General features: G+C 36.6%; 1 protein-coding gene and 1 pseudogene across 1 annotated transcript; one reads left to right on the plus strand and one right to left on the minus strand.

Moving 5' to 3' along the window:
* Nucleotides 1-4,369: 4,369 nt before the first annotated feature.
* Nucleotides 4,370-6,354, minus strand: LOC101655617 (olfactory receptor 4F15-like). The gene is made up of 2 exons (XM_004698842.2): nucleotides 6,333-6,354; nucleotides 4,370-5,331 (listed from the first exon to the last, which is right to left on the minus strand). Exon 2 carries the CDS (start codon nucleotides 5,306-5,308, stop codon nucleotides 4,370-4,372), a length of 939 nt encoding a protein of 312 aa, XP_004698899.1. The 5' UTR covers nucleotides 5,309-5,331; nucleotides 6,333-6,354.
* A 4,298-nt stretch (nucleotides 6,355-10,652) lies between these two features.
* Nucleotides 10,653-10,736, plus strand: LOC115868917 (annotated as a pseudogene).
* Nucleotides 10,737-13,540: the final 2,804 nt, after the last annotated feature.

Raw genomic sequence — 13,540 nt, forward strand, 5'->3', positions numbered from 1 at the left:
TGTCCTGGATTCCTTGTGTTTCCAGTTCCTATCTGTACCAGTGTACATCTTCTTGTCTATCTGGACTTGTCAGGTAGAATTGGGATCATAATAGTTGGGGTGGGCGAGTGTAGGGAGGAAGCACAAAAGAATTAGAGGAAAGTTGTATGTCTCAGCATTGCTACATCGCACACTGACCGGCTCATCTCCTCCCTGAAACCCTACAAATGGGTTTTGGGTACCCACTCCGCCATCCTCCTCATTCATAATGATATAATTTTCATTTATTTGATGACTGATACCTGATCCCATCAATACCTCGTGATCTCACAGGCTGGTGTGCTTCATCCATGTGGGCTTTGTTGCTTCTGAGCCAGATGACCATTTGTTTGTCTTCAAGCCTTTAAGACTCCAGACACTATATCTTTTTATAGCTGGGCACCGTCAGCTTTCTTAACCACATTTGCTTATGCACCTGCTTTGCCTTCAGCAATCGTGTCAGGAAGGTGAGCATCATGGAATATTGAGACTTCTTTTATGACTAAATATGATGTATTTGGGAGAAAGTTCTGTGTGCACTGAAGAAGAATGTATACTATGTTTTTATTGGGTGGAGTTCTCTCTGTATGTCTAAGATATTGAGCTGTTTCAATGTGTTATTTATTTCTTCTGTGTCTTTTTTGAGTTTTCTACTTCTATTGTTTGTCTTCTGTAATTCTCTTTGATGTATACTTTCTAGTTTTTCAATTCTTTTGCCATCCATTTTAGCTATCCATCATTTAGGTAAGCATCACTTTCTGGAATTTCATTTCTGATAAAATAAAAGTTCTCTTATTCAAAATAATTTATTAAGCCTCAGTGTTGTTCAGCTTTTTGTACCTGTTTTTCTTGATTATTTTTGGTATGGACTACAATTGACTGCTGTTTGTATAGTATCAGAGTGCAGCTGCCTGTCTTTGGTGGGCTGCTGAGTAATGAAGGAAGTTGTAGTAGTGAAGTAGTGAAGTAGTGAAGGGAGTTGGCTCTGTTGAGTGGTACAATAGAAAACTGATAAGAACCAGATAACAGAAAGTGCCAGAATGGAGGAAAAAAGGGTGAGAAGGTATTAGGGAAACAGAGGGAATTATGGCTGCAATAAAGACCAGGAGATTTAAAAATTAATGTAAATATATTAATTTATAATGAAAGGGATAGAGGTCAATGTACATATATTATATGTTAAGTATTAAGATAGCAGACGGACTTTGGGCCTCTACTCGAAGCCTCTCTTAGCATAAGAACACTTAGTTCTAATAACCTGGGTACTCTTTGATGCTCACCTTCCTGACATGATCACCAAGGACAAAATTAGTGCATAATCAAAAGTGGCTAAGAAAGTGGATGATGCCCGGATATCAAAAGATGTGGCCTCTGGGGTATTAAAGGCTTGAAGTTAAACAAGTAGCCATCTAGAAGGAAAACAAATAAGTGGACATGGAAGAAGTACACTGGCCTGTGTGATCATGAGGTGTCAATGAGAGCAGGTAACAGGTATCAAAATATCCCAACAAACAATTTTATTGATGAGGGGGTTGGAGTGGAGACCCAAAGCCCATCTGTAGAACATTGGACATACCCGTGAAGAGGAGTCACAGGGAGGGCATGTTTCAGCCAAGGTACAATATGGCACCAATGAAACACACATCACTCCTCTACTTCCTGAATGCTTCCTCTCACCCACTACCATAACTCAGTTCTACCTTACAAATCCAGCTAGACCAGAGTACACACATTGGTACAGATAAGTGCTCTTGACACATGGAATTCAGGACAGATAAAATCCATCAGGAACAGTAGTGAGAGTATCATGAGGGTAAGGGGATGCGTGGGTGGTGGTGGTGGTGGTGAGAAAGGGAGAACCCATCCTCCCAGTGGGATGAATAACAGAAAGGTGGGTGAAGGGAGACAACAGACAGTGTAAGACATGAAATAACAATAATAATATATAATTTACTAAGGATTCACAAGGGTGGGATGGAGGAGAAAAAAGAGGAACTAATACCAAGTGCTCAAGTAGAAAGAAATTGTTTTGGAAATGTTGATGGCAACACATGTACAAGTGTGCTTAATACTATTGATTGATGAATTGTTATACAACTTGTATGAGTTCCCCAATAAAATGAGTAATTAAAAAAAGAATTTTACTAGGGTGCTATAAAGTTCAAATATTTCTTATAAGCCATAACAAAATTCAAAGAAATTATTTTTGTCCCCAGGCGGGGGCAGGGAGCAGAGATTGATGGGTATAGCAAAAAAATGTTTCAAGAACACAGAGCAGCGAACAAAAAGTGATGGTGGGATGGGTAAACAATAGGAGTAAGCAAACAAGTGGGCTGGAATCACATAGGTGGGTGCTTTGTGGCTGCTGGGCAGAGGTCAGTGGAAGCAGGGTGGGTACCCTGTGGATAGGTGCCAGGTACATGCCAAGTGAGAGTCCGTGTATTGGGGAGGAGTGGGGGAAGAGATTCCAGGTGAGATTCCTGTGGGCAGGTGTTGGGTTGAAACTAAGAGATCAGAAGCTGGTCTAGTGGGATCCAAGCAGAGCTGTGTGATCTGGCGCCTGGGGTAAGAAAAACTAGGGAGGTGGTGCTGAACTGGACAGGCAGGTGGAATAGCGGAGCTTAACCCAACGAAACACACAAGGAAACTGAGCCAGGTTGGGAGAAGGGAATTGAGAATGGAGAATTGGAAACAAGGCATGAGAGGCTCTGGAGGGACCTGGGCCTCTGATCAGTGAAATGCAGTGGAGGTGTGTGTAGTGGGGTGGTGTGTGTAGTGGGGTGGTGAGCAGGGGCTGAGGTGGCTTTTCTTTGAGGTTTGTGATTTTATGTCTTGTTTAAGGAAGCTTTTCCTATACTTAAGGAATTCTAATGGCATATTGGGTTATGAGAGGGGCTGCTAATTGCAAAGTCTGTGGTTTTCAACCACTAACTGCTCACTGGGAGAAAGATGAGGCTTTTCTGCTTCTCTGAAGAGTTACTAGCTTAGAAACCTCGAAGAACAGTTCTAGTCTTTTCTTAAGGCTTCTATGACTCTGAATTGACTTGAAAGCAGTGAATTTGGTTGTTGTTTTGTCTTTTAATTCCCTTTAAAATCTAGAATATTTGGAAGCTATTCTCCCAAGTTTTCTTCACAAATCTTATTGTCTTATCTCTAATATTCTAGTCTAAAATGATCTCAAATGATTAAAAAAAAATAAGTCTAGGTATTTACAATTTGTATCCAATATATATATATTCTATTGAAGTGTCATAAATTTTTGAAAAGTTTCTCTTTTCCTACTGAATTGCATTAGCATGATTTAAGTACTCTGCAGTTTTTCTCTTCAGACAAGTTCTTTATCCCTACTTTGCAAGCCCGCCTCCTGCCCCAAGGCACTCACCATTACGCTTCCATGGGCCCAGAAGCCCTCTGCTTTGCCTTACAGTCTCATGGTCCTCTGCTGCCTCTGCACATAGAGATCTCAGACATGCATCATTCCTGGTTCTTTATTGCTAGACATAGGATTCTCTGTTCCTGCTTCTGAAATAGTATATTTTTATCTAATCGCTACTATTGGCATTTCACCAACCTTGTTGGCATGGTCCTATCCAATCATTTGGTGGGAATTACAAAGATTGTGGATAGAGGGACAAATCCAGTAATTTCAATTCACCTAAATTTTGCATAATAAAATGGAATTTAAAATATTTATCACTGTTTAATTTTATTCTGTCCATTTTCTATATCTCTCTATATAACATTCTTGTTTGGGGGTTTTTTGTTGTTTTTTTTGTAAAGCAATAATGTTGGATCTATTTCAACTCAGTGCAACCCTATACACATCAGAGTAGAACTGTGTTCTCTAGGGTTTCAACTGATTTTTCTGAATTAGATTGAAAGGATTTTCTTCTGAAATTCTCTTTTAACTTAGTGAAATAATTAAAATGTGAAATAGAGTAAGAGAAGGAACAAAAGTCTGATCAAATATATAACATGAGACTTCTTTGTCTGCCAAGGATTAAAGTGATAAATAAACATTTCATTTTATAGAATTTTTTCATCTCAGTTATAGAGAAAAATAATACCATCTATCATGAACTCTGCAAAAAAAACAGCTTAAAGCTTGGAATTCATAAAAATATTTAAGATGTACTATGAAATAGACAAAATATAGGTCACAAAAACCCATACTCTAAAGTCTTGTAACTATATGAACTTATTAGGTGAATACTTAAATATATAATGATCTCATTGGTCTTTAATTTGGAACAAATTTGGGATGATAAACTATCCCACCAAATGTGATCTTTTAAACTTTTAATAAACTGTAGTGATTACTAATTGTTCTCTTTGCACTCCAATCAATTACTTAGGAGATCTTCCTCAAATTCAGAAAATGACTACTCAGTCGCCTCATGGCCATCTTCATGTCCTTGTTCCTCAATGTGTAGATGGCAGGATTCAGGATGGGGGTAATCAGGAAGTCCAAAATGGCAAGAAATTTATCCACTGGCACTGTGGGAAATGGCCACACATAGACAAAGATGCATGGTCCAAAGAACAAAACCACCACAGTGATGTGAGCTGAGAGAGTAGAGAGAGCCTTAGACAATCCACCTGAAGAGCATTTCCATACAGTGATCAGGATGAAGATATAGGAGAAAATCAATAAGAAGAAAGTCCCTGTGGAAATGAATCCACTATTGGCCATAACCATGAACTCTAGTCTATAAGTATCTGCACAGGCAAGTTTGATAAACCAAGGAAGATCACAGTAAAAGCTGTCAATCTCGTTAGGGCCACAAAAAGGCAAATGGACAATGGATGCTACCTGGGCTACTGCATGAATGAAACCAATGACCCAAGCAGTAACCGGAAGCAAAATGCACATCCGTGGACTCATGATGGTCAGGTAGTGGAGGGGCTTACATATGGCCACGTATCGGTCCAAGGCCATGGTGGTGAGGAGGACCATCTCAGATCCACCCAGTACATGAAGTACAAAAATCTGGATGACACACCCCAGAAAGGATATCTTATTTTCCCCAGAGTACAAGTCAGAGATCATCTTAGGTATGGTTAATGTAGAAAAACACAAGTCCATAAATGAGAGGTTGGCTAGCAGGAAGTACATAGGAGAATGCAAATGAGAGTCAAGAACCACTGTAAACACAACGAGGAGGTTTCCTAGGACGATTGTTACATAAAACACTGTAGAGAAGGAAAGGAGGAAACGCTGCATTGGTCTAGAGGTAGAGAGTCCCAGGAACACAAATTCAGACACCTCAGAGTAATTCACTTCACTCATTGACTTTGTGTTCCCCAAGGAAACCTACAGGGGAAAGCAAAAAAGAGAGATACCAAAATCAAACAAATGACAAATGATATATTTCAGAAATGAACGTGGTCAGAACCAACTTAATTTTTTTTTTATTTTGGCATGAAAGGGAATGTTTATTAATAGCTACAAATTATTTTGAAATTTTTATTAATTTGATTTTCCAGCCCACTAATATTTCTAACATTTACTATATCAAAAGTGTTATAGCAAATGCTAAAATAAAACAGAGTCCCAAAATTCATGGTATTTACAGTGTAATTATGGCACTAATCCTTAATAGTTATAATAACAGATAATATTATAGTAGTTGATATAAAGGAACAAAAGAGTCCATTATGAATACTTTTCCAAAGAGCAGCTCAAGAAAACCAAGTACAGAACTTTAATAAAATACTGAAATATTTGAAGTTAAAAAACCAAAAAGAAGAACATGCTCTTGAGCTGAAGGAGCTGAAGAAAAAATTCTATCTTTGAGTAGTATTTTCTAAGGATTCTATGAGTAAAATATTGAAAGCTTCAGGAAGCATTAAAAGTACCTGGAAAGAATACGCAGACAGTCTATCATGAAGAGTTGGTAGACATGGAGCCGTTTCAATCATCAGTACCAATGGTACTGAAGAGATTCCAAGCTACACTCATTAGTGAAAAACAACCCCCCAGGTACGGATGGAGTACTTGGAACACTCGAAGTACAGCGTAGCTAAGCAAAGAGCTTCCTGTTCTAGACACTGCTAACTACGTTGTTGTTTTAAATGTAAGTAACATCCTATAGGCTGAGAAAATGGCCTATGCAAAGAACTGACACTGAGACCAGTCAGTGGGACAAGAAAATGAATAGTTGAGACTGGGCAGGAATCACAGAGTGCAGACATAACAAAGTTCTATATGCAAGACAACTGTAGTTTTTATATAAGGAGCCATAGAAAGATATCAAGAAATTGTCACACCATATGTCTACTTTAAACCCCAGTAGCTCCCATGTAAAGAAGGGAAAGAACTACAGTTATGCTTACAATCAACTATCAGAAGACTCCTAAAAAGCCCTACCAACCCTCTGTTGACAAGAGAAAATTATTCCATAGGAAAAAGGGAATTATTCAACTGCTGGTTTGGGCATCAAAGACGAGACTTGGAAATATAATATAATTTTCAAATTGATACTGTGGTGTTAAAAATAAGGAACATATCAAAAGAAATCTTAGTACTATTAGACAACCATTAATTGAAAAATATTTTTAATATATATCCACAATACATGGTGAAAATATTGACAGCACCTAAACTATTAAAGTATACATACTACATATACATATATAAACATGTAGTTCTATAAATGCAAGCACTAAGAAAGTAAAAGTGAAGACAAATTGCTTTCCAAATTAGCTTAAATATCAGACAAATGATTAATATTTCCCATATAAATTAGTTCTTCTGAGTAGATCAGAGGAAAAAGTTGTGGTTTATCATCTTAAAAATAAGTAAAACATATAAACATTATTGACAAAAGGAATCCTAAACAGTAATAACCATATCAAGGGTAAAATTCTCATTTGTAATTAATTAAATTTAAATAATACAAGTGTTCAACTTTGTACCAAGTATATTATCAACTTTTTATAAAAAAATGATAATTGCTCATGAATGAGACTATGAGGAAATCGATATTCTCATGAATAATGAGAGTGCAAATTGACATAACTTCTCCAGAAAGCATATTTAAATCATATATATATATATATATATGTAATATTTTAAAATGTCCTAAATACTATCAGGATTCCATTTCAACAACATTTCCATAAGGTAGTAATACAGTGGTGGTGGTGGGGGTGAGGGGGTGGGGGTAAAAGGGTGTGATGTCAAGGAGTTCAAGAAGGAAAAGAAATTTTGAAACTGATTGTGGTAGCAATTACACAATGCTGCTTGATATGATTGAATTATGAAATTATATGATATCTGTATTAACTCTCAATAAAATGGTTTTGAAATATATATATAAGACAATGTTTTAAAATGTCCTTAGTTCTAACCAAATTCTATTGCAAGATTATTTCCATTAATTAGTAATAATAGATTTTTAAAGTTATTTAGCTACTGGTTCCTATTACACTACTTTTTATAGAAATATTTAAAAGCGACCTTAATCCTCATAATTAGGAATTAAAGTTTTCAAATGAATTCTACTTTACGAAGATATTCAATATATATGTAAACAGTAATCTATTATACAAACATTTTCATGATGTAAGTCTGATGAAAAAAGTAGATTAAGAGTGAAATGCATAGTAAATTTATTTTAAAATATTGTATATGTAGGGAAAAAATTGTACAGGAAGAAAGATTCTTATCTTAATGCTTATCAATAAGCTATTAATGACTGCTAGAGCCATTGTGTCAATTTATCTCTTATTTTCAATGCTTAAAAACTCAGGGGCTCATCTTCCAGCATAACATCAAAGAAGATCCCGTTTGTCCTAGGATTGTCCTTGGATGGTTTTCTTAGAAGTAGATGATCAGGTCTCTCTTTCTCGTCTCTTTCTGGCTGAAGGCACCACTGAAACCCTGCTCACCATCCTAGTATTTGAAATACCGGTGGCACAGCATTCAGCATCACCTCCACATGCAAACCACCACCATTCAGCAAACGGACAGACCTCTGGTGTGTATTCATTTGAACCATGTGAAACTGCCCTTTAATTTAATAAGCCGGTCATTATTTCATTATTAAAAGTGGTCAGGTCACAATGAATGGGTGGATTGTGATGAGTTGTATGAGCTCCCAATAAAATGATTTTTTAAAGGAAAAAAAAATAAAGACGAAAACTGTGGTCAGATATCAGTTTCACAAAGTTCAATCTAGCATACTAAATTGTATTCTTTTACATAATTTCCAAGGCTATCTTCCCTGTATAAACCAAATATTAATGCTTCTTTTTTCATAACTCTATTGAATAGCCCTGGTTCTTCATTTGTTCTCTCTCCCTAACCTTTTATCCAGGCCTCCAACCACTGGTAAATATTCTTCTGATGTTTTCACCCCACACGGTGCCACTCTGCACCATGTTCAGACTCCAGGTTATCATGTAATATATGGATTTTAAAATATACACATTTTGAAACACAAATGCATATATTTAGTAGATTTTCATCTATTAAAATGAGCAAAAAGTATTTTAAAGACAAAAGGAAAATTTCCTTTAATAAAATCACTGTTATAAAAATAGATCATTTTGTGTTTTCATTTATTTTCCACTGCTTGAAAATTAATTTATTAGAGAACACCTGTCTTTTTTTAATATAGTTCACCAGAGAGGAAAATACATTATCAACAAGTTATTAAACATAGTTTTAAAATTTATATAAAGGCCAATGTATAATTTCCTCAAAGTGGAGATAATATGTTAGAAAAATTATAAGACATGAACACATAACTCCAATGTATAATTTCCTCAAAGTGGAGATAATATGTTAGAAAAATTATAAGACATGAACACATAACTCATGGTGGCAAGAAGAGCTTATTATAAAAATGGCTGATAAAAATATTTAATTTGTTCAATTCCCTGGTCGTTCTGAGCAGCATGGTGTTGTTTTGTTTTTGTTTGGGGCTTGGTTTTTTTTTTGGCTTTCACAAATGACAAGCAAAAGGAAAGAAAGAGAAACAGAAGAGATTAGAATCTCAGGGTTTTCATGACTTCAGTCTAACAATTATACATTGTTGGCAGTATTACAAATTGACAATATTTTTGATAATCTATAATGTGGGGAAAACTACATGTACTGCTCTCAAGTCTATTCTGGTTCCTAGTAACCATATAACCTGACATTTTTACTGAGGCAGAATATTTCATCTTTTTCCCAAGAAATTTCAGGTGGGTTTGAATCTCAAGGTTAATAGTGAAATAATGAATCCAGGATGTCACCTGGGCTTTATATGTGTCTGCACTTGTGAGTGTGCATCCACAAACCAAACTCACTGCCATCAAGGCGATGCCGACTCATAAAGACCCCATTCCTGTGTGTTTCTGAGATTGTAGCCATTCGTGGGAGTAGAAAGCCCTGTTTTTCTTCCATGGAGCAGCTGATGGTTTTGAACTGCTGACTTTGTGAATCACAGCCCAAATCATAACCACTATGCCACCAGGGCTCCTGTGAGTATGTATACACACGCCTACATACACATGCACACACATAAACTCACAAGCACACATGCATATATTTTATTTATGTCAATCAATAGAGAAGTATTAATGACCTTGTATAATATCGAAGCGCTGAACTGCTAATTGAAATTGGAGCAGTTTGAACTCACAAGATCTCTTTGGGAGCAGTTGGCTTCCACAAGAATTTGTAACTTGGAAAACATCACGAGGCAGTTTTGCTCTGTTTGAGAAGGTCCCTTTGAGTTGGGATTAAACTCAAGGGAAATAATTTGGTTCTGTTCTGAATATTATGAAATACAACACAATATTCAAATAAACTAGATATACACACATGTATCTGGTATCATACATGTATCTGGAATGGTTTCCAAGTAGGGAAAGCAGAAAAACATTTTTAAAAATTCAATGGTATGAAACACTGTGTGCTTGTATTTTAAAATTTCCAATTGGACACCAACTTTTTTTAATGGTGATTCCTAGACAGTATTATTATATGTAGTATTCATCTTTAAGTTCTAAACTTCTGTATTGTTTGAGTGGTCTAAACAATGGTCTAAAACAATCCTATATTATTTTTTACTTAAAAACTTATTTTAAAAAATGCAAAACAAACAAGATATCCAAACACACAGTTTGGCAGATTCAGCGTAGAGTAATCAATATCAATCACATCCAAACCAAACTAAATCCATTGTCTTCAAGTCCATCCCAACTCATCGCAACCCTACAGGACAGAGTAGAACTGTTCCGTAAGGTTCCTGAGGCTGGAAGTCTTCACAAAATCACAAAGCAAAGCAGCTGGTGCCTTCCAGTGATCAACCTCTTAGTAGCTGAGTACTTAACCCACTGCACCACCAGGGTTCTTACCGCTCTCATAAACAGTGAAAAATTAAAATAAAGTTTTAGAAGTGAATGAACGACTGTGTTCTCATTAAACACACACACTGCGGGCACGCACGCGAGTCACTTAGAAAAATTTCACAGGAGGAATTCCTTCTTAAGGTCCAACCTCTATTTGTGAGTAGGTTGTTTGCTCGTTCCTTAAAAAATACCTCTCTTGTTTAGCTTATGGATACAATTGAGGAAGGAGTTGCAGGAAAACAATTAGAAGGGAGGAACAGAGGGGAGGACAGAAAATGAATAGGATTGCACTGGGCCAGAGCAATACTCTGATGTATGCATGGGGGCTGTTCCTTTGCAGCAGCCTCCATAGCCCGGTCACTGGTACATGGTGGGGGGGGTGGGGGGAGAAGAAGAAAATGAATAGAAAAGGAAGAGAAACAAAAAGGAGGATGAAGGAAAATAGAAAGGTTAAGAAGAAACAAAACAGCGTGCAGAAACTTCTAACTCCAGAATACCTGAGAACTGCACATAAATTAATATAGGATCTCTCAAATTTTCCTCTTCCTACCCTGTCATCTTTTCCCTGCCCCATAAACTTACTCAACACCTCTCGTTCCTCCTAATTCTCCCCTACTAGACTTTGCAGAACGCTTTGCCCATTGCATTATAATGAACAAAAACTAGTCCCTCGGCTCTGTCGCTGGTTCTAAGAACATCCGAAGTTAGAGGAAGGTCGTTTATTTGCAACCCTGGCTCACAGTAAGTGCTATACGTTAGGGAGGGCTGGAGGTACAGTTAGATGAATGCAGGCATGCAACAGATATAAATAAATGGCTAATTGATTATGATGATCTGGTGGGACATTTTGTGCTACATCTTGAGCCCATTGAAAACTAGTAACAATTTTTTTTCTTTTTAATTTTAAGATCACTCTAGAGCTCTGGTGAGTCTGAGGCCAGGGGTTCACATTAAAATCAAAGTCAGCATATATTCCAACTCAAGAAACCTGAAGTTAAAGTTCTGATTCCGCCCTTGGAAAGCCTGGCATCCACCTGCAGGGCTCAATCAATGCGTATTGAATTGGAAATTGGAAATGAAGCTAGCAGAGACTTACGGGAAGAAGAGACGAAGAAAAAGAGAGGGTAGTTGATATTGTAATGCTCACGCATAGGTACTTACCATGAGGAAAATAGCTGAGAATTAAGTTGGCAACTAACTGGCTTCAGTTTCCTCTTCCCCACTTTCCAGGCCACAAGAGAGACCCCAGAAACCAAAGTTTCAACTATTACGGTACCTTTACCTGTATGCTTCCCTCTTTGGCAAGGGCAAGTAGTGCTGCTCACAACTGCTCTAATCCAAGAAAGCTCCAACCACAGCTCCTGGTGACCATTCGATGCCTCTGGGCCTGAGTTCCCATGTCATTCTTCAGGGAATTCTCTGTTTCTGTCCCCATGACTTTCAGTGGGAAGACATTCCTAGGCATTTGGTTTTTGTATTTATCATACAAGGAAAGTATGTATTAACAATATGACAGCAAAATACCTTCTAAGAAAATCATTTCCCTGTATGTGAATGTCTACTTATAAACTGAAAATCATTTGCAATAATAGCAGTAAACAAGACATAATTATTAATAAACTCTTTAAAGAGCCATCATTTGAAATTCTATTAAAGTCTATTGATAAGTGAATTAACCTGTACATGCTTGACCCCATTTGTGTATTTACCAGGCTCAGTTTTAGCGATATTAGTATTAAATAAGTACCGAGAAAATTATATTATCAAAGATACTATGCTAAGTGACAGCACTAATATTATAAGATACTTTGTCTCATATTTCAAATCGTAGTATTAACCACCACACTATATGACCCCCCTTTTATTTTATTCTGTAACATACAAATAATAATTCATAAATCTGTTTAGCTTTAAAATATTATAAACTTTTTATAAATACTGCCTCAGTTCTTTTAAACAAACCTATGAAATGGTAGTGAGTCTACCTTAATAAACACCGAGAAAAGTGGTATCTTATAAACTGATAGTAGTGGAAGGGAAACCACATTCCATGTGATTTGGCCCCATGGCCTGCTCATGGGCCCTCTCATGAGGTTACATACTGCATGACTGCTGAACTGGTGAGAAAAGCAGTACACGCACGAGGAAGAACTAACTCTACACGTATGTAGTGACAAGCACACAATACTACTAAAATAACCCCTTTTCAACATATACTATTAACAAGTTTATTTAAATTGTTATCAGGTTTCATGCAATATCTTGCATATTTGAACAATTTTCGACTTCAAAAGACAATAAAATGTGGCATTAATGGTTGGTGTATAAATTTGGATCATTGTCATATGAACTGGTCTTCCTCTTAGGAAGATGGCTATTATTCTGTCATTGACATCATGATACTTCAGGATGGATTTTGAAATGTGCTTTTTGACACAAGGAATGCAACACTCTTTCTCTTGCAGATACATAGACCTTAAAATATGCAGCATTCAGTATGGATAACACCTAAACATAAAAAAAATCATTACATCTGGTTTATTAAGCCTGGTAAAGGAAAAATGTTGAGGTTGTGAAGGACTTAATTATACTTTGATGAACAATATTGCACTGTGAAAATCTGTGAAAAAAGACATTTTTTAAAATATTGCAAAGCAAAAGATATCACTTGGATGACTAGTGTGCACCTGATCAAAGTCACATCAAATACTGAAGAATGAAAAAGTAAGACCAAATACGAATAGGTAGTTATGGATTATGTTGTTGGTGAAAAATATTAAATACAGACATGTTACCGGTAGGAACTAACTCCTGGATGAGAACAGCATGCTTGGGAGAGGGTCTCTTAAAAAGTGGGAGCTCTCATCCTGCGTGTGATGGAGCGGTGGCAATGGTGTAACACGACAATGACTATGATGATGCAGGAGCAGGCATTGGTTGCTATTGCCTTGTTCTCCAAGATGCCACCAGTAGAACTGAGTCAATGACACCTGACAACAACATATGTGACATGGCCTTGAGAGTGTGAAATGAATGAAAATTTCATATGTTAATTATGCTATTTAATATTAAAATGATTTTTAGCTAAACATCAAAGACAGAGGAGTCAAGACAAATATAATTTTGACAATGTGTTCAGCTAAATTGTATGACTGAAAGTCAATTCATAATGAAA

Source organism: Echinops telfairi, unplaced genomic scaffold (assembly GCF_000313985.2).
Source record: "Echinops telfairi isolate 266 unplaced genomic scaffold, ASM31398v2 ScPeMD7_18;HRSCAF=68, whole genome shotgun sequence".
Classification (NCBI taxonomy): domain Eukaryota; kingdom Metazoa; phylum Chordata; class Mammalia; order Afrosoricida; family Tenrecidae; genus Echinops; species Echinops telfairi.

Excerpts from the sequence above, each read along its gene's own strand:
- LOC101655617 (XM_004698842.2), bottom strand. The coding sequence starts at position 5,308 with ATGAGTGAAGTGAATTACTCTGAGGTGTCTGAATTTGTGTTCCTGGGA.